At 36.3% G+C, this 23,385-nt stretch overlaps 2 protein-coding genes across 3 annotated transcripts in view; both read right to left on the bottom strand.

The window, feature by feature from the left end:
* dnaaf9 (dynein axonemal assembly factor 9) overlaps nt 1–12,792 on the bottom strand; it is a 34,000-nt gene extending 21,208 nt beyond the window's left edge. The window contains exons 1-17 of the mRNA XM_007230884.3: nt 12,613–12,792; nt 8,697–8,776; nt 8,389–8,505; nt 7,400–7,524; nt 6,298–6,394; nt 6,104–6,210; nt 5,935–6,012; nt 4,346–4,447; nt 4,167–4,222; nt 3,927–4,062; nt 3,739–3,820; nt 1,848–1,884; nt 1,664–1,748; nt 1,396–1,472; nt 1,208–1,252; nt 1,042–1,087; nt 798–909 (exon numbers count right to left, since the gene is read on the bottom strand). Coding sequence (XP_007230946.3) covers nt 798–909; nt 1,042–1,087; nt 1,208–1,252; nt 1,396–1,472; nt 1,664–1,748; nt 1,848–1,884; nt 3,739–3,820; nt 3,927–4,062; nt 4,167–4,222; nt 4,346–4,447; nt 5,935–6,012; nt 6,104–6,210; nt 6,298–6,394; nt 7,400–7,524; nt 8,389–8,505; nt 8,697–8,776; nt 12,613–12,668 — 1,438 coding nt within the window. The 5' untranslated portion in view covers nt 12,669–12,792. The remainder of the gene's footprint in view (nt 1–797; nt 910–1,041; nt 1,088–1,207; nt 1,253–1,395; nt 1,473–1,663; nt 1,749–1,847; nt 1,885–3,738; nt 3,821–3,926; nt 4,063–4,166; nt 4,223–4,345; nt 4,448–5,934; nt 6,013–6,103; nt 6,211–6,297; nt 6,395–7,399; nt 7,525–8,388; nt 8,506–8,696; nt 8,777–12,612) is intronic.
* A 3,990-nt stretch (nt 12,793–16,782) lies between these two features.
* On the bottom strand, nt 16,783–22,150 carry cfd (complement factor D (adipsin)). 2 transcript variants are annotated; one of them, XM_007230888.3, is made up of 5 exons: nt 21,999–22,150; nt 20,231–20,375; nt 19,079–19,217; nt 18,726–18,974; nt 16,783–17,245 (listed from the first exon to the last, which is right to left on the bottom strand). In XM_007230888.3, the coding sequence occupies exons 1-5, from the start codon at nt 22,054–22,056 to the stop codon at nt 17,096–17,098; spliced, it is 741 nt and encodes a 246-aa protein (XP_007230950.1). In that variant the 5' UTR covers nt 22,057–22,150; the 3' UTR covers nt 16,783–17,095. The 2 variants fall into 2 exon arrangements, with proteins under 2 accessions (XP_007230950.1, XP_007230949.1); XM_007230887.3 differs by having other exon boundaries at nt 20,231–20,378; nt 21,999–22,107.
* Between the last annotated feature and the right edge of the window lie 1,235 nt (nt 22,151–23,385).

The following is a 23,385-nucleotide window of genomic DNA, read 5'->3' as shown; positions in this document are numbered from 1 at the left end:
AGGCATGGGCATAGTGGATCAAAACATAAACTTGCGTATGTAGTTTAGTTGTTGTAAAGATTTTGGACTTTTATTATAGAGTTTATTTCTGAATTGTTAGATATCAGAAAAAATTCATAAGTCTATAAATCTTTCAATCTAAACATAAACGCTTCATAATTCGTGGCTGTTAAAATGATACATTGTTAACTGTTTTCCACTTTTTAAATCAATATTTTCAAAATATCTTTATAAATCATTGCTAATTTTTAAATAGCCGTAACAACTGACATATGTTTTTTGTGTTTCTTGAAAAAAACGAACAAATGAGTAAGGTGATTATTTTAGGAAAGTAATCTAAATTATGTCTAAATTCTAAATTATGAAACAAGAACACGCAGTGTTACTGATGCAGAACACCAAAATCTACTTATATGAAGACTAACAATCATTCCTTGTGGGCAAGAATCCTGTGAGTGAATAGTGAACAAATGTTAGTGAATGAGTGAGAGCGAGTTACAATCCAAGTTCATTTCATGAACAGCTAATACATCTAAAAATAAGATTTTCTTTTTTAGTGATAGTGGGTTTAGGCTTGGTAGGTCCTAGTAAAGATGTGAAGAGTAAAGCTCTTCTATAAATAGCTCACAGCAATATCAACACCTCGGCACTATCAATACAAGGAACACATATTGATGTGACAGTATGTACTTCTGCGTATTGCATTTTGAAATGTCACTGCTGCCAAAAAAAGGCACTGCACTTAGACTATGAAGTGAAAATGTAAAGAAGCAGAAGCAGAAGTGAAGAACTCTCACCCCTATTTTGAATATAGATGCTAGACTCCAGGAAGGACTCAGAGAAAACTACAGATCCAAGGTTACTTCCTCCCCACTGGAGATCTGGAATATCATAGACCACCATGGAAGCCTGAGGAAGGTAATGGAAAGCACCCACAGACATTAGCATCATGGATGACAATTTTCTGAGAAAGACTGCTAAATTTAGTACAGAATTACTAAAGGTTCTGTTGAGGATGAGCAAAACATCTACACTACTTACAGTTTTGATCAAAAAACGACTGCGCTCATCGCTGAGAGGTATAACTCTAAAATTTAAAGGAGAAAAAAAGACTTTTTTTTATAAAAATTGTGTGTGTATTAACAATGGCAGAAATATAAATGAAAATTAGTTCAGTTATATGCTGTGCACGAGTATATACACCCACCTGCCCTCATTGTTCACAGCTTGGATGCTGAACACAGCTTTGGACCTGGGTTACAACACAAAGTAACAGTTAACACAGTTTCTTTATTACAAACTGTGTACATAAATATTACAAGCAATCATTATTTATGTATATAAATAAATAAATGTATGTGTAAGTGAAAGAAAGTAACAGAGAGAGAGCGAGACCTGAGGGCATTCCGATACTGAAGCAAACCAAATGCGTCCAAGGCCAGCTGAAATGTTTGCTCAGCAACATCCTTGGCCTAGGAAATAAACAACACAATAGTCTAAGACTATCCTACATTTTGCGCACAGTTATTATGCTATTATATACACACACAAAGCTCTCCTTGGAACAGTGTCAAGTCTGTAAAACCTTATGCACAAATGTGCTCAGGTCTTGTAATTGTCATTGTGCAGCTAATCAGCTGTTTACACAGGATTAATATTGCACCTTGCTAGAACTGGAATTGATGGAGAAGCACTTTATCCCTGCCAGCACAGCCTGGATTGTAGCTGAGTAGATCTGTGAAAGCAACCTACAAAATAAAACACACACAAAAAAGAAATCAGCTTCAGCTCTTATTACATCAAAAATGTACCAGATCACACACACAAAAACATGTCTCAGCACTTACAGGAGCTCAGTCTTTTTCTGCTGGGTGTTATCATTCGCTGAAAGAGAAAAAATATATATTGTTCACAATACTCCATTGTATTTTACTTGAAAGAATAAGGCTATAAAATCAGGCTATAAATCTGTTCAGCAGTAGAGGAGAACTCCAGAGGGGCCATGTCCTTCACAACTGAATGATTTTCCTGATCAAATACAACTGCCTCAGCTTATCTTGTAATTGTGAGATTTACAGCATTTTTACACCTGAAAATCCAGACCAGGGTTAATGTATTTTTTTACTGTATTCTGTATAATTTGTTTGGTTAATTTTAATTTTACACTGCAGTTTAGTAAATGCTGTAAACAACTCTAAGAGTCATTTTTTATTTATCTTTAGGCGAGCTGTCAACCATGCACTGCACAGCACTTTTTAGGGCCTCAGTGTGTCTTTGTTATCATGAGAATACAATAAATATGCCTCAAAACACACAAAACAAAAGACGGGCTCTGAGTGGTCCAGCAGGCTAAGTGCTGCAACTATGATCAGGAGATTGTAGGTTTGAATCCTGTTTATGTAGCTTGCCATCAGCTATCGGGGCCCTGAGAAAACACAATTGGCCTTGCTCTCTCTGGGTGGGTAGATGGCGCTCTCTCCCCACATCACTCGAAAGGGTGATGTCGATCAGCACAAGGCGTCTGTGAGCTGATGTATCAGAACCAAGTCATTGCGCTACTGACTACTGGGCAATGCTGCATCAGCAGCAGTTCTAAAAGAGGTGGTGGCTGACTTCACATGTATCAGAGGAAGGCATGTGCTGGTCTTCACCCTTCTGGAGTTGGGGCATCACTAGTAATAGAAGGAGTCCTAATGAATGGGTTGGCCTTGTAAATTGGAGAGATTTATTTTTTTTTTTTAGAAATAATCATGTAATTAATCATGGGTGTTTTGGGCATAAAGAGAAATAAACCAATCAGCGTTTCACTTGTCATTCCCTTTGATAGCCAGATGTGCTCTGACTTTAGCGGATTGGTATGTTCACGGCACAGTGCTTTTGTGCTTCTCAGCAGAGGACACTGATTGCAGGTCATTTATGGGAACAACAATGTCATTTTTTTGTATTCTGTTAATTGTTTATGTAAAAGTTGGGTTTGTGCACTGTTGAGTGTCCTTGTGTGTGTGTGTGTGTATTGTGTGTGTCTGCGTTGCCAAGATAGGAATGGACACCTTATGGTTGACAAGGTAATCAAGGTTCAAATTAGTCAGTGGCGCACCTGTGTTTTCTGTTGCCAAGATAGCAATACACCAGAAATTTACCTGAACACACCTCACTTCCAGACCACCTTGCCATCAATGTAGGTATATTCGTAAGAGTCTTTGCTATTTAAACAATGCTGGTGAAAAGCACAAAAATATACTGTTCACAGGGTGTAAGATTGCAATGAGCATCGCGGCGTGTAATGCGTAGGGTATAAGATAGATTCCTGAGATGCCCTATACTTGACAATGAATGGATTGGCTGTCCAGGTGTTGTACTGAATCTGACTCCCTTCACATGCACATGCATCACACATTATGTACAGTAGTAGTTGTTCTCAAACTATTTTAATTTCTGTATACAGATAAGGATTGCTATTCTATTAGAGTAGAGGCAATAGTCACAAACGTAACATAAAAAAAAGGTTTTCAAACTGCAAAGAAACTAAACCATGATTGATGTAATCTGGGCCAAGATTTTGGTTCTTTGGTCTGGACTGTGGTTTGCAGCACCTTTCACACCTGGTATTTTGGTTCAGAACAGTTCAGATGACACAAGGAAGGTATGAAAGCATCCTTAGATCAGTCAACTCTGCTGACTCCAGATCACAGTTCCCTAACCCTGATTTACTGACCTCTGCTCATACCATAAACTCACCTAGGTAGGGGACATGAGTGCTGCCAAAGAAATAGGTTCTTGCACAGGCCAGCGGGCCCTTAGGAGCCACACACTGAAGAAGCTAAAAATAAAAAAGAGAGAGAACACAGTTCATTTTACGCTCTATGTAAAGTTTTATGTAAGGCATTGTGCTTGAGTGTTATCCTTGTTTATGTGTATCTTCTTACCATGTGTTTAGCAGAGCCCCCGTGTGGTCCTGTGTTGCGGACTTGGTGTCCCTCAGATGGAAATGTAAAGCAGTAGTTGTCCAGATCCTCTTTAGCGGAGTGATTTCCAAACAAGACAAATGGCTGTCGGCTTTTGCTGCAGACCCACACAATTTAAGGTTATTTGAGTCTCTTAATTATACTGGTAATTATTTACACAGATAAAATGGTGTCTATTTCAACAAGAATGTTCATGATTACCTGTTATCTGTAATATTACTAGAAATAAGACCATGGGAGTAATATGTTCTGAATGGCTACATGAAAAAGGTTGAAAGGAAAAGACAAGAAATACAATTATAGAACACTGAACCACTTTAGTGAGCTTCAATTCACAGATAGCTGGTAACTGTTTACTTTTAATACAAACAAACGTGTACCTCGGCAGTCTGAGCCTCAGACAACTCCAGCATAGACAGTGGAGTCTCTATGTCCATACTGGAGAATAAGCAGCTCCATTGTCTCTCAAATGTTAGCAAATCCTGTAAAAGAGCACCACATTCATATGAACCCCTTAGTGTGTGGGTTTTTACATTCTTAAAAAGTATAAAAAAGGGTAAAGTAATCGTTTGCTGTATGCTTTCAGTTCAGTTCCAGTTGAGCCTTTTTACCTACTGAGCTGTAAAATAACCTTAGGTGATAGAGGGCAACTTCAGACAAAACTCGACCATATTCACAATAACCAAATGACAAAAAGCATACATAGAGGTGTCGAGGACCAAAGTACAAATACTTTGTTGCCTTGCTTGAGAAGAAAATTTTGTTATAAATTTTGTAATAAAAAAATAAATAAATAGATGAACGCCCTATTGATTTAAACACAATCCATCACACCTGAACCCGTCACATCACACTCCAGCAAGAACAGAGCAGACGTTTGTAGTCTAGTATGAAGATGATCCATTGCAGAGGCTTAAGAGACTCAAGCTCTCAAAATGTCCCAACTAAGCTTCTTAAATATATTTACATTGTACTAAATAACATTCGTTTTTAATGGGCATATATGCAGCTGAAACAGGCAGCCTAGTGCATCCCGAATTTTACAATGTTTAACAATTTAATATCACATTATTTTCATTATGGCTTTAGAAATTACTATTATTATTATTTTTTTTACATTTGTAAGTAGTTTTAAAAGAAGTACTTTTACAATTTTACATGACTGTGACAGGTCACATTCATGTCCATGGATCGGATACATATCCGATTTAAGACCACATATGAAAGTGGTAATGTGAACGCAGCCCTATAAGGGTCTTTCGCAGTAGCCTACTGGTCACACATAGGGAACAGTCTAAGAGGGCTTTGTATTGATGTCATTTGTCATGTTTTTTTTTTTTATACATTTTTGGTTCTTCACAGCAATAATTTATAAATATTTTTAAAAAGCTTGCATGTAGAGGCTTAATTTTCCTCTATTTTTACCTAAATTCTGTGGTGGATAAGGATACAAAAATTCTATCCTCAAAACAATTTCCAAGAAACGTCGGCTGCGTTTCTTGGCTGTATATGAAGGTTGCTTCAGTTTGGAACAGCTTTCTATGACACAGAACACCCCAAACAATGCAGCCCACTTTGGCTACAGCCTAGACTTTGGAATGCAGCTATTGTGCATTCCTCATATTTAGAAGATGAGCCAAACAACTTCTCAGATGCTTCAGATTGTATTAGGCAAGTCAACGTGAAGTCAATGGCTTACGTGTTAAGAATATGTACCTACTAATTTTCAAACTAAAAGCTCATTATTTCTCCAAATGTATTTTAAGATGACATGTTAATGAAGATGACAGCAGTTTGTACATCGAGAAGCCCATCCTATTTTAGTCATTTATGCTGAGATTTCCTTTTCCATGTGAATCTATCCTATATTTTACTGATGTTATGTAGTAAAAAGACATTACTCCACCTCCTCAGGTAAAGTAATACTGTCCGAATTTAACTTTTGTGTAAAACGGCAATAACATTTTACCTCACTGAGCAGACAGTCCAAAGACACTGGGTCCAGTCTTGTATAGGTCTGCCAAAGCTGCTCACTCACATCAACCAGCTAAAATGATTACACAGCATATAGTAGACTGGTTACAAATTGTAAATTGTGTGTTTTTGTACAGAAATCAAAAATGTCTATAAATCTGTACCTTATATTTCATGGTGAAAAATCCTCCAGCTCCGATTCCCTCCAGAGCAAATGCTTGAATAATGGGCCACTTCTCCAACATGAAGACATCAAACTTCTGAGCATGGCCTGAAGATAACAACATTAAAAACATCAGCAGCAACAGCAGGAGAAAGATAATTAGTTAATTTCCATACACAAATGTTTTGAGCTTACTTGGAGAGCTGTAGGGAATTCCAATACAAGTGCAGTCCTCAACCATTGACACAAAGCTGGAGATTTTAAATTCTTCTGCTGATTCCTCATCCTCGTACTTAAAAAAAAAGAGAGAAATAAAGGTAAGAACAATCATCTAAATTTTTGTCTTGAATATTACATGTGTACACATTGCCTTCATACTACAGACATGTAGTAAAAAAAAACACCAAAGGGTATCTCAAGCTGTGTGAAATTGCTCACTCATTTCCACAATCCTTATTCCCTACATTCACATTGTTACACTGAATCAACACTGTATAATGAGACAGCATGTGCACTTCCGTGGTGCCTCAGTAACTAAGCAACCAAAGTGCCACCATAATTATGGTTGATCATGCAAATGAATAATCTGAACTTTTCCCAGCAGTGTTTATTACGGTTAGCGGGAGAGACGCTGTGTGAATCAATTGTGTAGCCTGGGGTCTGTGTGCACGGCTCTGGGGAACCGGTGTTCTGTGGAGTTATGCTACCCATCGATATGTGCTTCTTTACAGCACTGCGCATGCGCTGACCAAAAGTTCTTTTGTATGATTTCATGTTTTTCATGATAATTCCTTAAGTTTATATTGGAAACATTAAACTCTGCTTGGATGTTAAAAAAACATGTAAATAAAAGTTAAAGCATAGCAAATGCAAGTTATATCAAATAATATACAAAAAATAATGAACTGTACAACAACAAAAAAAAAAAATATGGTTTATAGTTACCTATATGACCAAACTTTACAGTAAAGAAAAAAAATGGATCATAGAAACCTATGCCCCTTGTTCTTGAAAATGTTTTATGGGGAGGTCTGAACAAATACTGCCTGAAAGGTACAAATTATTATTTGGAATAATAAAGATAAAGATTTAATTTATTATTTGTACTTTTTTACATCAAATAAATAAAAGTAACTACAACATTTTAAATTGAGTTCCTTTTTACTTTTACTCGAGTAGATTTTTAGATGGGTACTTTTACTTTTACTTGAGTAGAATTTTAGCAAAAGTAAAGGTACTTTTACTCAATTACAATTTTCCAGTACTTTTTCTACCTCTGGTCCTGTTTGTAAATCACCTCTGTTTCATTCATGCAGTGCAGGTGCAGATTCCTCCAGTGGGAAACATACGGCAGCAAGTAGCTGTAGTTCACTGGGTTACAGTACAGATGCACACTCTCTGCCTTTATCAGGATGATCACATCTGTGGATAAGCACAATGATTCACAGTATAATAGCAGATCACAAAGCTACAGCACAACAGCATTTACTTTCACTGAGAAAAATAGCTGATATTCCAGAAATACATATAGATTTTATATTACATAGATTATATATAATATACGTAAAGGAACACTAGCTATATGTATTATGAATTATGTTTGGAATAATATATATATTTAAATGACTATCTAACATCATATATATTGAATTGTCACCAATGTTTCTTGCTGTAGTTTTCATAACAGCTTTGCAATTGTCAAATTTGTCATAATACACTATAACCAAAAAAGGTAAGTAAACACTGCTTCAAAATCAGTGGCATTAATAGGAATTCCATCTCTTGTTTGCTGCAGTAATAGCATATACTCTTTGGAGATTAATAATTTAGAAGTTAGATGATTCATTCTGGATCAAAAAACAGCCCAACTCATCTCTGCATTAAATGCAGCTTTGTCACTCAAGGGAATGCAGTTTCATTAATAATTTAGTTAAAATAAAATAATGAAATAATGACTTGTATTGATCACTTATTAGTCATTATTTAACCCTGTAATACACTAGGGGGGGGGGGGAGGGGGGGTCCTAAACTCCAAAAGTTCACTGGACAATGTGAAGCGTGTGAGTATGAGATTTCTAACACAATATCATGGGAAAATCGTTAGAGCCATCCCTTTAAAATTGTTTTATTTTTTTATTCCAGAGAAGACAATGAATCAGCCTTTCAGAGGAAAAAACACCAAAACTGTGAGCTATTATGTTCACATTTCTCTAGAAACAAGCCACTAGTGTTTACAAACCGAGAGTTAAGCTAATAATAAAATGTGGCTCATGACTTGAGTCATACCATCCAGCACCTCCTCAGGGAAATCTTCAGGGATCTGCTCCTGGTTGTGTTTATACAAACCGAAGAAGAGGTAGCTGGCCAGCTCACTGCAGCCCTGATTATATCGACTGTCAATGCCTGAAAAACCAACATAGTAACAAACATGAACTTAAATACAGATTACTCAGTGCAAATTAATAGTTTGTATTAGCTTCTACAAACACTTATTCTACTTCACTGATATACACATAGTTATATGGGTATATTAAAAGTCAATGATACTCAAAGTCAATGAATGTAATTATCTTGAAGTAGAAGGACAAAGGCACCTAGTGAGCAGAGGATGCCATCTGGAGCTGTGCTGCCATCATCCTTCAGCAGAGCCTGGACTTTTCGCAAACGTGAGCAACTGCAAACAGAGCATATTTCATCTTTTCTTAATACTGCACAGCCAACAAGATGACAACACACCACACATACTAATCATTTAAAAAATTATGTTTGTAAGCAAAGTGAAAGAATTTGAAACTGATAGCATGGGTGTTTATAACCAAAAGTTACATCTATAGTACTATAAAATACAATATGAACCTTTCAGTTTTCATACACTATACATAACAACAGGTTATGATTTAAGGTGGTCCTATCTCTAGCATAACTTCAAGACTGAGGCTAACATATGATTATACAACCTTTTTTTTAAGGTTTTGTTAATCAGTGCTGCACACTATACCAGTTCTACAGTTTATATCTACCTTGTTTAGACGGACCTTCAGGCATTTAAGTTTGGTTCAAACCAAAATAATTTGTGTGAAAGGTACCGGTACTTTGAAACAGGGTTGGGCAAAATTTAAAATTTCTGAATTTTATTTAATTTAATGATTTAATTTATACAGGATGTTAAATTAAATTTGAATTAGAATTATAGAAAGTGGAATTGATATTATTGCAATTCAGAGGAATTAATTCGTATCACATATCAGAGAGAATGTGATATTCTGTCTGATGGGATGTTTTTCCTCCAAATGGAAGTACAGATACTAACATTAAGCATACATTCCCTGCAATTATCATTTATTAGTTGTTGCATCTAATGGTCTAATGGTCATCAAATGGCCTTACTGTTTAGATAACCATTTTAAGACATTTTAAAGTATCATGGGAAAGTTCTGACCTTTTTTTTACAATATGAAAAAGTATGAGCATGTTTTTAATGTTAATTTTGTGGTCCATACAATAACATTTGTGTAAAATTCACGTTGTAGTCACATGTAATATCAACTGTAAAGTAGGGGTGTGCCATATCGTATCATACATAATAATATTGCCAACATTTTTGAATGATATTATACCCTAAAATATTGTGCCATATCACCCACTCCTGATTATCACATCAGGGTACTACTTTTTTCTGTTCTCATTTGCCATTATATATCTACTACAGACAGATTATATCTGTCCAGTATCATTTATTTTACTTTAAGCCTGAATATATGATGATATTTGGAGTGCATTATCAATAACATGTCATTCTGGATAATTGACTTCTGTTATGAACCTAATAAATTTATTGTATTTTTGAATATCTTAGTTAGGAGTGTCATATCATATCGTATGCATTTTTTTTTTTAATTCAGTGTTTTGTCATATTGCAAAGAGTATCGTTATTGTGAAAATACCATAAAATATATTGACATTATTTTGGGATTCGAATTTGAATTGCAATTCAACTTCCTCTTTGCAATCTCAAGGAACAGGAACAGGAATATAAAATCCAGGGTGCAATATATAAAGCACTTTTGCTTTAGCAGTATAGATGAGTGTGAATAAAAGAGCAGTAACATGTTAAAGTGTCTCAGTGCGGGTAAAAAATGAAAAGAAAAGCACACAAATTACACAAACACGTCTTGGCTGACTGACCTGTGGTAAAAGCAATTTGTGTTCATTAGATTTTTTTGCCAGACTAATCTTTCAAAAGCAGTATTCAGTGAGAAAAGGTATTTCTTGCTCCTGGGCTCCCCCTACAGTCAGAAAGTGTAATTCACACTTTGACCCACATATAAAGGACATGCATTTCTGAATGAGTGGGGAGATACAGAGCTGGTTTTCTATGTAAAAGAAGCATGGACTGATGTGACTGATGTAGCAGAGTAATATTAAAAGACCTAAACAAATATGTCTTTCTTGCTTGAAGTAGCAAATATAGAAAAGCTATTGCCATAGTAAATTTGCCAGTGTTAATCAACACTCTATGTGTTGAGTAACCTACAGTGGCTGATACATTTAAATACTGTGGTGTTAACACTAAAAATGTTACTGAACTCTGGTAAATGTACTGTGCAGCTACATACCAGTGGAGCTTTACAGATATATTTGATACTGTTAGGTAAAATGCGACATATTGTTGCTTTAAGATCATGGTCTGTTGATGCAGGCAGTCCCTGTGGATCCACCAACATTAAGAATTTAACTCCAGCCTAATACATCTCACCCATGCAATTACTGGTTTTCTTGCTGATTAGATTGATTAGGTGTATACAAATTGGGCTGGATATAAAAACTTGCTTGAGAAGGTCTGAGGTCTAATAGAGCCAGGAATTACTTAACTGATTATACAAGTTTATTATGATATTGACGTGAAGTGTAATAAATTTAGTAAATGTATGTATTAACGTATGCAGACAATGAGAATTAGATCATACATTTCTAGCTGTTTGTTTTGTGTTCTGCCAATTAACTGTAATATGTGTCAATAGATCAGTGCTTAGATTACTGCATAAAATCCATTAAAGGGCTTTGCTTTCTTTTCCCCTTGCTGCCATTTTATGAGAAGACACTATTTCAAACAGAGGGGTAGAGCTTGTTAACTTTAATAATGGCAATGTATTAGATAACCTTATTATATGCTACCTTAAATATCAACCTTTATTTTGACTGAAAGGTACACTGAGCCTAACCTTAACTTTTAATGCAGCTGAAACATTACAACAACAGGGACTGGAAGACATAAAACAAACAAACAAAAAAAGTATATATTTAAATCATCTTAGGAAAATAAGCAGCTAATAAACATAAAAAGGCTAAATTAAATGATAGATTGAATGAATGATTAATAACCATCAAATTAATTAATACAAGACTTTGATACAATCAAAACATAAAATAAGGAAGTAAAAATAAAAATAGTCTAGGAAAACAGAATAAAATAAAACAAAAAGGAATATCGACAATCAATATAAATTTTTAAAAACCAATTATAACGACTCAATTTCAAATAGTCTTATACTCTTTAATCATACCCCACTTTAGCTAGGTTTCTGGGAATAAATAACTGGATTACATTTTTACGAGATTTAGATACAAAGAAAACATAAAAAATGAAGGTAATGCAAAAATTAATTAGTCTAAGAAAACAAATATAATATAAAACAAAAAAGCGAATATCGACAAATACCATTTTATAATCGAAGAATTAAACAAAATTTCGCCATCCTTAGATTCTGTAATCATACCCCACTTTATATGAATAAATAACTGGCTTTCATTATTTCGAGATTTAGATACAAATAAAAGATAAAATAAGAGATAATATAAAAATAAAATAGGATTAAAAAATGCGAATATCGACAAATACCATTTTAAAATCGCAGAATTAAACAAAATTTCGCCATGGGTTAGATTCTGTAATCATTCCCCACTGAAGCTTACTTGCTTTCTAGAGAATAACCAATCCAGAGACAACCCGGCCCATTTTTCCAATTCAAATAACGCTAGCCACATTAGCTATCTCGTGTTTAATAATAACAGTTACTGCTTTTATTACCTTCTGCCTCAGTATCTCGAGGCTCAGGTGACGGAGGGCTTAATTATTTAGACACCCACACAGCTATAGCGCTAACCAGCTATCAACAGTTCCACCATTCAACACAGCAGGGCCATAAACACGGCGACGGTTAACGTTACTGTACAAAAATGACAGCCCGCCAGACAAGAAGCAACACGCCCTGTCGAGATTTAGCTATACATTACTGCTAGCTAATAGATTAAAAAAGCCACATTTGGCACATTCACAAACACAGTGGTAGCTAAATAATTAATCTGATTTTTTTTATGATACTGAACTGCTAACCGGCTCTGACAGCACTGGCTAACGGCAGCTAGCTAACCTAACGCTAACAGTCCAGCTATTCCCCCAACAACCGTCCTCTCACTCCAGTCAGAAGAAACGGCTAAAACTGTATTCACCTGACTGCCGACACCACCAGAGAGGACCTCGCGCTCGTTCTGTTTATACCAGCCATTTTAGCGACACCGGCATGAGAAAGCGAGGTAAGAACAGAGAGATATGCCGTTATTCCTCAGCCCTGCATTCTATCCTCCTCCTCCTCATATCAACAGACTCGCAGCTGGAGAAGAGGAAACGCAGCCAGCGCAGCATAGTAACCGACCCTACCACTCCATACACAGGGGGGTCCTGCAGTTAGACTGTGACATTTTCACACGAGTTCAAAATTATACCGTGAAAAACATATTTATAGCATGCGATTTATTAATGCACCAATAATACAAAGCAACCCTCTTTCAAATAAACAAAGGGAACATTTAGATATCTTGCTAAACGCATGACTAACTAATAATTGTTGCCATGCACCCCTAAAATAAGAAGTGGTACAGGCATTCCTACAGTGGCTAATGCAAAACCCCCTAACAATGCCTCACTTTTCAGCTGTAACTGGAGACAGTAGTGATTTCCCAGCTGTAACCATAGAAAAGACTTCAAAATTTCAACAAGGAAATAAGTATAATTCTTATATAATTATATATATATATATATATATATATATATATATATATATATATAATGTTACTTTTATAATCCTTATATAAGGATGCTTTACAAAAAGAGAAAAAAATGTATTTGTTTATGAAAAAAAAACATCTGTTGACCTGAGTTTATACTTTTTAAGGGTTTGCGTGTGTACTACCTCCATTACACAGACACTCCATTATCTATCTATCTATCTATCTATCTATCTATCTATCTATCTATCTATCTATCTATCTATCTATCTATCTATCTATCTGTCTATCTGTCTGTCTGTCTGTCTGTTTACTTGCAGATTTTAATGTAATAGAGTCATTTATAGAAATTATGCCTATTTCAGGTTTACGGCTTGGTTTAGTTTATTTCAGTTTTGCTAAATGTATACACAAATAAGACATAAATCGAAAAACATAATAAAGAAAAAAGAAAAAAATACATCATTAAGTTTTGCATTTAATTACTGCACAGACAAAAAGGTATAGGCTGAAGCTTTAGCTTCTTTTGCCTACCCTGTTTACTGCATAGAGACTGACAATCATGTGAGGAGTGCAGAATCAAACACAAGTCAGGATTTCACTTATTTTATACTAAAATTCAATAGGGTTCTGAAAGACATAACTAACCTATGCAGTCACTCTAAACCCCCACTCTACTCCATGTCTCCACATTCCACAGCTGCTGCTGCTGGCTCTCTGATTATGATCTGCTCATGAAAATGTAGCAAAGAGTTTCCAAGGCCAATTCCATCTTTGATAAGAAAGATATATTTGACTGTTTTTGTTTGACTAGGATGTCTGGTTTACTGATAGCACTATTGTTTTTCTGTTTGTGGACTGTATTGGGTTATTGTTTTAATACATGAGTGCAAAATGGAAGAGAAAATGGAAGAACTTTGTGAAACTGTACAGCTGGCTAGAAAAGAAGGTCTACACTTTTTTGCTGAACTTCTCCTAAATCATCGGTAAACACATGCACGTGCACAGCCAACCTTATAGATAGACTTTCACAACATCTAGCAGAGGTATCTCATAAAGCAGCCACATAAGATGCCCATGAGGGGCATATACATGTAGCTTGACTGGGAAGCAGCAAGTTTTTTTATGGGATCACTCAGGTTTGTGGATGGTGGAGAAGGTGGATGCCAGTGTTTGCGGGTGCCTCCGTGTCTATGCTACCTTCTGGCTCTCTCCCTTTACTTAGGATGTTTTATTCAGATCTGCCGGAGTCATTAGCCACACTCTGACAATGTTTCATACTTTCTATTTTCCATAAATACAGTAAAAAGTAATTCCATCTTTCTGCCCTCCTTTGAGTTACTGTCTGCCCACCTGTCTGGCCTGATACCGATGGATGTTGGACCCTTAGGTTCTGCTGCCTCAAACTAATTGCTCACTCTCCACTACCAATTATATCCAAATGTACATAACCTCTAGTTGCTTTCATTGCTGGTGTTGCTATACACCTGAATATATTAGACCTGTGTGAATGTATAGTGACTTTTTAAAAGCATTTAAAAGCTGTCTGACCAGTCAGTGGTAGTATGCCCCCCCCCCCCCACTTATATGTGAGTCTTGGTTCTTCCAAGGTTTCTTCCTCCTCCAGCTCTTAGAGAGTTTTTCCCTGTCTCCGCGTTCACTGGGGGTTCTGTATTCTGTATTTTTATGTTTAATGTTTAGACTGATTGTCTGTGCTTTGATCCCATTTCTGTAAAACTGCTTTGTGACAACATTAGTTGGAAAAAAGTGCTATTCAAATAAATTTTATTTGATTTGTCTACAAGAAGAAGTCATACATTGAGCCTTTTGCTAAGAAAGTAAGTGTATAGAAGTGTAGAAGGTGAAAAAAGAGAGAAATAGAGCTTGTGAATGTAGAGCAAAAGATGTGATAAATAAATAAAAGAGAGAAGCGGAAAAGAGAGAGAGATGAGATGAAGGAGCTGCAATTAATTATTAATTTTTTAAGGTTTATCTCCCAAACTCTATTTTTGTGACAGTTGGAAAGACTCTTCTAAACTGTTAGAACTCTTAAGTCTTCTTGAGTTGTGTATAAACTGCACTACATTTTTTTGCTCTCTTAATTCACTCCATACAGTAACCTAGAATATTTAATATGCTCCCCGTATTAATAACTATAAGTAGACTGCTAATTTCCTATAGAGAACAGTCATTCTATATCCTGAAATGACCTGGCTCTCATTTGCAGCTCATGACAGAGCTCTGTGATCATGGCAGGAGTGTGTTTAGCCTTGGGAACCACATGTCATGACTACACTAAGCTGTGGCATGAGGATGAGAATGAACAATTAGACAATGAAATGCATGGGATTGACTCATCTAGAACTCATTAAAAAACAGTTTTATATTACCACCATAGTATAAGCTCTTTACTATGCCGTTAAAATTCCCGCTTTACAGAGAATGTAAAAAAAGGCTTTAACCAGTATGCAGATTAGTTCAGATTTGTTTAGACTGCATGTTATGTGAAAGTGTCCAAATGTAATGTACACTATATATAGTTTAGCTTAAATGTAATGTCAGTTTTGCAGTTCTACCATGCACAAATTATTATATGACTACATGATGTAGACATTACAGCTTTAAGGAGAACTCTGGTGTAAAATGGACTTGGGCTGTATAAAAAAATGATGTATGAATTTGAGTATGAGTATGAACTTTTTTTCAAATAGCCCACCTCTGTTCATCCTCAGCATTCTGAAATATGGAGCTTTTAGCAGATGATCCCAACAGACTTACAATACTAGTGATAGGGGCATAGCATGGCCCATGCAAAGAAATTGCTACTTTTACACCATTAACAAACTCAAAGTTGCTCCATACTTTATTGGTAGAATACTGAGATCACTGACATTTAAAAAGAAGCACTGAGAACTTTGAAAAGACCTGAATCTTGAAAATAAGTCACAATGAGTCAACTGATGAGCACAACTGAAAAAGAAGGATAGGGAACAAATTGCAAATTTAATTAAGTGGAAGTACATGAAAAAGATAGAGATTTTTTCAGCAACAGCTGGAATTCCTGCATCTGTTTTTCCTGCATCCTTTTTTATCTATTAATTTGTGTTCATCAGTTTACATCTGCCTCTTGGCTAGCATTACATGTCTGTTGGGAGCATTGACTAAAAGCATTGCATTTTGGAATGCTGGGAATAAAAAGACGTGGGCTATTCGACAAAGGATTGTACTATTTATCATGTTTTAAACATCCCAAGCCCACATTTTACACTAGAGTTCTCCTTTTAAGTCAGTTTGAAGATCCACTTGCCTAGAATGCTGCCACTACACTGTGTAACAATATGTCTAATTTCAACAAGCACTTCAATGCATGAATGTCCTGACATGTAAATGACATAGAAAAAAGTTGTATGCTATTGTGTCCTTGTGCGTTTCCTTTGTATATGAAACCATATAAGCAGACAAAAATCCTTTTTAAATTAAGAAATTAAATATTTTTTAGGTTGTCATGATTCTTTGCTTATCTATTTCATAAGGGTTCAGTCAGATATATTTTATCTGATTACAAAAGGAATGTCTTGAAAACAGGGATTGCAATAAAAAGATATCTTCAACATATGTGTTTATAAACATTTATTATGTATTGCAGCAAAATACATATATATAATGCAAACAGAAAATACATATATATAATGGAAAAAGGAAAAAATATAAAAATATCCAAGAATGAATGCATTCTTTATTTTGGTTCATAAAAAAATCTACTCTGAGATCAACTCAGACTATAAGCTCATTAAACAAATGTGCAACAGTACAACAAAGACAGTTATAAGAAAAGCTCTTGAATGTGAGAGATATAATGTGCGTAGAATTATTCAGATAGCACAATAAAAACAGATCTGCTCATTTTATGAAAAAATCTGCTGACATGCTATTTGGTCATAGTGCTGGTGATCCAGTCGCTGTAGTGAGAAATGATAGTGTAGAGTCCAGGCTTCCTGGTGGAACCACAGCTCCTTCCTCCATTTGAAGTTATCCCCACTGCAATACCATTGTAGAGCAGAGGACCACCAGAATCACCCTGTAAAACAGGAACCGTAGAGTAAAGATTGTCTTTAGATGAGAGAATATCAGAGCTTAGTTTTGATAAAGGATTCAAAAGAGTATTCAAAGTCTTCTAGTGTATGGTTGGTATTAGTCTCTTGTAATTAGGAGTGTAATAGATAGATAGAAGGATAATGACCTGCGTGTTTATGCTCTGAAGGTACAGCAGCAGCTCATTTAAGAGAACAGTAATGTAATTTTATTATTTATTCTGTTTATTGTTGAGTTTAAAGTCGAGTTTGCGTTCTGCAGCACGTCCGTGTGTGTGTGTGTAAAATGAGTGTTGGTGTACGCAGTGCTGGTGTATGCAGCGCTGGGCGCACCTATAGAATTGACAATTGTGTAGTTTAGATTTATTCCTGAATTTATTCCTGAAGTTATTTTAAACCACAAGTTTAAACCACAAGGTGTGAAAATAGACTGTTGAGGGGTGTAAGATAGCAAGTGTACAATAGGGTCCTATATAACTGATTAGTAACACAAGGATCTTTCACTAGTAGAACCCTGCAACAAGTCTGAAACGTGCAAAAGGCATGAAATAATTCTCTTAATTAATCATGGGTGTGTTTTGGACAAAACATGAAATTAACCAATCAGCACGTCACTTACTATTCTCTTTAAGGGCCAGGTGTGACTGAATTTGGCTCTGAAATTTACTTAAACACACCTCACTCCAAGACCACCACACCCATCAGCATAGATTTAAGTGTGTTTCGCGAATGTCTTCGTTATTAAAATGGCGCAGGCACAAGGTGTGAAAATGGACACAAAATAGCATCACAATGTACCTTGCCCAGGGTGTAACATAGGCTTTTAGGCTTTAAAATTGGGGTAAATTTGTTCTGTGAACCTTTACTAATATGTGTTTTTAAAAATGTTAAGGTGCTTAGTAAAAAATGACATTAGGATACGAAGTCATGCATTTTAGGGTGGTTTATGCTGTGCTGAAAAATCAGGGTTGGATCTGGTCTCCAATTCTAGTACTACTCTACAAAATTTCCAAATTTTATATTAGAGTTAACTTATTAATTTATTGTCAGACTCAACCAAACGAAAACAATAGCATTATTTATGGCTAAGAGGGGTACTAATTTCAGGCATAATCATTAGATACTTGCTTTAAATAGTTGGGCACTGTAAATATTAATTGTTTGTGCAACATTGTTAATTTATGTTTGTTTAAAATATTAATTTGTTAGAAAATTGAGGAATCCTGAGCTTACTGTAAATATATAAATAGAATATTGGTGTTGTGTGCTTGTTGCCATATTGTGATTGCAAAAGCGTTTTAACCTTGTCTCTAAGTGATAATAAAAAAAAATATTTTTCCATAAGAGCAGATACCTGAAGAATTGCATAACGTGTTTGTATGTATTATTGTTCTGAAGAGCATCTAAAAATATAGATTTTTGGAGAATTTGGAGAAAACTTCTTAAAGGATAGAAATGCAAACCCACATCACAGGTGTCCATGCGTGGTTTGGCGGAACAGAACATGTTGTCTGTGAAGGCCACACCATAGCTGTTACAGCGATGTCTGGGCAACATGGTAATGGTCAGCTCCTGCAGTTGATCTAGCCTCTGGCCCCAGCTGTTGGCACCCCATCCTGCAGTGTCCACTTCTGCATTAGTTGCAGGGTCAGTCCCACCAGCCTGCTGGAACTTCACTGGCTTCACCGCAGCAGTTTCTGTGACTGGCTGATTAAGCTGCAGAATATGGAGAACATACTGTATCAGTGACACTCAGAACAGACAGTGACATTCAGAGATGCTCTTCCCAACACTTAGCTATACACAGTAAGCATGCTTACCTTCACCAAAACAATGTCATTGTCATAGTTCTCTGTGCTGAAATCAGGATGAGGATAGTAGGCGGCGATGTCGAAGGTTTGTTTGGTGTCCTCTGGCTGAGATACTGAATGAGCTCCTAACACCACCTTAAAACCTGTGCTGTATTAGCAAAGAAGATACATTTGGGTCATTATCGAAACACTCTGTCTTTTAGCCTCAAAAATATATCTATATATTATTTTACTATTTATCATATTTATTAGACTTCTGTATACCGTAGTTTTCTCACTATAAGGTGCCCTTAAAATTTCCAAAAACCGTCATTGCGCCTTATAATCCAGAGCGCCTTATGTATGAATTTTACCAGTCAGTTTAGTTTTTTTATTTTTGTTTTCCAGTCAGTTTAGTTCTCCAGCATCGAGGCTGGAGCAGTATTAGCATTAGCCACTGATCACGCTAAGCACTCTTTCGCCGTTCAAAGTTGTGTATTATTAGCCTGTAGCCTGCAGCTAATCCTGACAAGCACTGCTGGAGCAGCATTAGCATTAGCCACTAACTGCACTAAGTGCTAACTCTTTCGCCGTTCAAAGGTGAGTATTATCGTAGTGTAGCCTGCTGCTAACCCCAGATAGCACTGTTGGAGCCGTATTAGCATTATCCGCTAACCACGCTAAGTGCTTGCTCTTTCGCTTTAAATAGATAGATAGATAGATAGATAGATAGATAGATAGATAGATAGATAGATAGATAGATAGATAGATATTTTATTGATCCAGAAGGAAATTTAGCAAAACCCAAACAAACAGTTTTCAGGTGAGAAATCTGTGTAGATTAACATCCAGTGTTTATTTGACTTTTTTTTTATTACTTAACTTAGCTTTACTTAATTTAGTATATCAAATTTAATTATATCAAATATCTAATTAAACGAAATATTATTAATTGTTGAAGATGTGAATTTGTATCTGCAGATGAATTTACTGCTGAAAGATGAACTCTGAAAGATGAACCTTAAACAGGTAAAGCAACTACATGAGGAAAAAATGGCACATATACAATCCTTTATTGAGCCTGTTTCACAATAGCAGGTCTAAACAAGAGTATTGTGTATTTCAGGCTATATTTCAGGCTAACTCTAAGGCCAGTTTGTCATTACTGATTATTGAACGTACTCGTCCTGGAAGCAGTGGGCAGCGCTCATGAGCCACTGGCTGGAGATCAGAAATCCACCACACTGGTGTTTGCCTCCCAGTTGCAGCGAGGCCATGTAGGGGCGAGAGTGTGCTTTAGCCTCCTTACCTCCTGTGATGCAGTCCCCTTCTCAGAAAAACAAAGAAGCATGTCATTTTAAATATAGAACCACAGAATCACAACATATACAAAACATATGCTGTAGATACTCTACAGTAGTGTGAAAACTTGTTTGTCTCCTTTATGATTTCTTTTTTCTTGGCACGTTGCCATGCAGGCTATTTTTGCCCAGTCTCTTTCTTATAGTGGAGTCATAAACTCTGACCTTAACTATGGCAAGGGAAGCCTGCAGTTCTTTGCATGTTGTTGTGGGGTCTTGGGGTTGTTTTGGTTGGCGGACCACTCATGGGTAGGTTCACCACTGTGTTACGTTTTTCGCCATTTGTGGATAATGGCTCTCACTGTGGTTTGCTGGAATCCCAAAAGTTTAGAAATTGCTTTGGATATGGGCATGATGTCTAGCTTTTAAGAGTCTTTTGGTCTGACTTCTTGATTGAGAACAGGTCTGGCAATAATTAGGTCTGGATGTGGCAAGAGGACCTGAACTCAGGTGTGATAAACCAAAGTAAATTTATAGATTTTTTTCTCACTTAATAAAAAAAACCTTCATTTAAAAACTGCATTTTGTGTTTACATGTGTTGTTTTTGGCTAATATTTAAATTTGTTTGATCTGAAACCTTTAAGAATGACAAACATGCAAAAAATGAATTTATGAAGGGGGCAAACACTTTTTCCTCAAGAAATAACATGGCTTTAAAAGAAATTGTATCCTGTTTTTGTTTACGTGACTGTCTCTGCTGTCCAGGGAAGGCTTTCTACTACATGTTGGAGCATTGCTGTGAGGATCTGATTGCATTCAGCAACAGAGTGTTAGTAAAGTAAAGAAGTTGGACTTCCAATTATCCAAATATTAGGTTCTAGAGAACACAGATACACTGCTCCACAGCTGAATGCTGGAGAGCATTACCCCTTAAGTTTTTCCCTGGTAAAATGCAGTCATCAAAAGGACTGTCCACAAACATTTGGACAGGTTGCATAGAGGTGACTATGGGGTGAAATTTAACAAAATGAAACATTTAGCCGAAGGCCATATATCAACCCATTTTTTGCAGTTTTTTAAATTTAAATTTTGCTATTTTTTTCCCAACATAGTATAAATTAAGTATCCAAAATGTATGTGATTTTAGGAATGTATCTGTATCGATGGGTGTGGCCGTTCCGAGCCGTGCAAGGCATATTTTTTATGCCCTCATGAAACCAAGGACACACCGACACGCCCTAAATTAAACTGAGCCATGCATAATTGACCGTTGCACTAAAGATTGCTAAAATAGGGCCCAGAAAGTGCTTTTTTCCATTTTTGTTAAAAAACATTGTATCAATCACAATTAAGGAATATATATAGATAGATAGATATAAAGATTTATATAGATATAAAGATATTATTATTTTGGCCATATCACTCATCCCTTGGTGCATGCAAGAACTTTGCATTGTGTTCCAGCTCTACTGCTATAAATGTCAGCCCAACCAACTGGTGGGGGTCATTTTACCTTGCTTCTGCATAACTACTGTTGGCACAAATAAAACATACTAAAGCACAAAGACATTGCTATGCCTAGATTTAAAGTAAAAACAGACCTTAAATGCATAAATCTGTTGTATTGCATACAGTATGTTGTACTTACCAGGTAGTAGTGATGCATAGAGTAAAGCTGAGGTAAAAAACAGCCGCAGAAAACCCATGATGAAAAGCTGCTTTCTGCCTACTCTGGAGACCAGAGACCTTCTTCAGTTTATATACAGTAGGTTGGGGCTGGGGATGGGGTGGGTGCCAAGCTCTACACTTACTGGAAATTTCCGGTTTCTTGTAAACCATTCTTTATCTCCTCCCCCATTGAGGAGATGGTGAGCAAGGACTTACCCTCGATCAGAATTCTCCTGCCACTCCCTTATCACTCCTATCTGCTACAGTTTGCACATCCAGATGTTTTTAAATACTCTAAGCTCTTAACTGTTACTTTATGCCAAAGTTGAAAGCTGAATGATCTGTGCTGCCATTATAAAATACCATAATGTGAAAAGAATAAACCCCTTGACCACTTACATAACACACACATGCACACTTATTTCCATACACAAACAACTTTAGGGCCAGTGTGAACATGCTCTTGCAGGAGCTGTGTAGAAAGCCATCGTTATCTAGATCACCAAGTATTTGGGGGATGAGTTTTAGCATGTTTACAACTTTGACTTTCACATTTCACTTCAACCATCTCCTGAAAAAGCTTTACTGGAATTGGTACTACAGTGTGGTGATAGCCAGTTTCTGCAACTAGTTATGGAAATATCAGAAAATCTAAAAAGTTGGTCATGGTCAATCTAGTGACTGATGTACAATATGTCCTACTCAACATGGACCAGAGGAAGCAAAGAAAAGTGTTATCTCAGGAGATTAGAAAGAACATTATAGACAAGCATGTTAAAGGTTAAGGTTATAAGTCCATCTCCAAGCAGCTTGATGTTCCTGTGACTACAGTTCCATGGGACTGTAACCAACCTCCCAGGACATGGCCACAGGAGGAAAATCAAAGTGCCTGATAATACGAGTGGTAACAAAAGGGCCTAGAAAAACTTCTAAAGAGATTAAAGGCGAACTTTAATCTCAAGGAACATCAACATCACTTTGCACATCTGTCGTTGCTTGAGCCAAAGTGGACTCAATGGGAGACGACCATGGAGGACACCACTTTTGAAAACAAAACATAAAAAGGCCAGACTGGAATTTGCTAAACTACATGTTGATAAGCCACAAAGCTTCTGGGAGAATGTCCTATGGACAGATTCACTTTTTTGAACTTTTTGCCAAGGCACATCAGCTCTATGTTTACAGTCTGTGAAACATGCAGGAGGCTCTGTTATGTTTTGGGGTTGCTATGCTGCATCTGGCACATGGAGTCTTGAATCTGTGCAGGGTAAAATGAAATCTAAAGACTATTAAGGGATTCTACAGAGAAATGTGCTGCCCAGTGTCAGAAAGCTTGGTCTCAGTCGCGGGTCTTGCAAAAGAAAATT

The sequence above is a fragment of the Astyanax mexicanus genome, chromosome 7 (assembly GCF_023375975.1).
Source record: "Astyanax mexicanus isolate ESR-SI-001 chromosome 7, AstMex3_surface, whole genome shotgun sequence".
Lineage (NCBI taxonomy): Eukaryota > Metazoa > Chordata > Actinopteri > Characiformes > Acestrorhamphidae > Astyanax > Astyanax mexicanus.
This window is presented reverse-complemented; position numbering and strand designations above follow the sequence as displayed.

Coding starts and splice junctions, on each gene's coding strand:
- cfd (XM_007230887.3), bottom strand. CDS start 22,056: ATGGGTTTTCTGCGGCTGTTTTTTACCTCAGCTTTACTCTATGCATCA. Junction 20,379..21,998: donor CTATGCATCACTACTACCTG/GTAAGTACAACA, acceptor TGTTTTTCTGAG/AAGGGGACTGCATCACAGGA. Junction 17,246..18,725: donor CACGCATGGACACCTGTGAT/GTGGGTTTGCAT, acceptor CCTGTTTTACAG/GGTGATTCTGGTGGTCCTCT.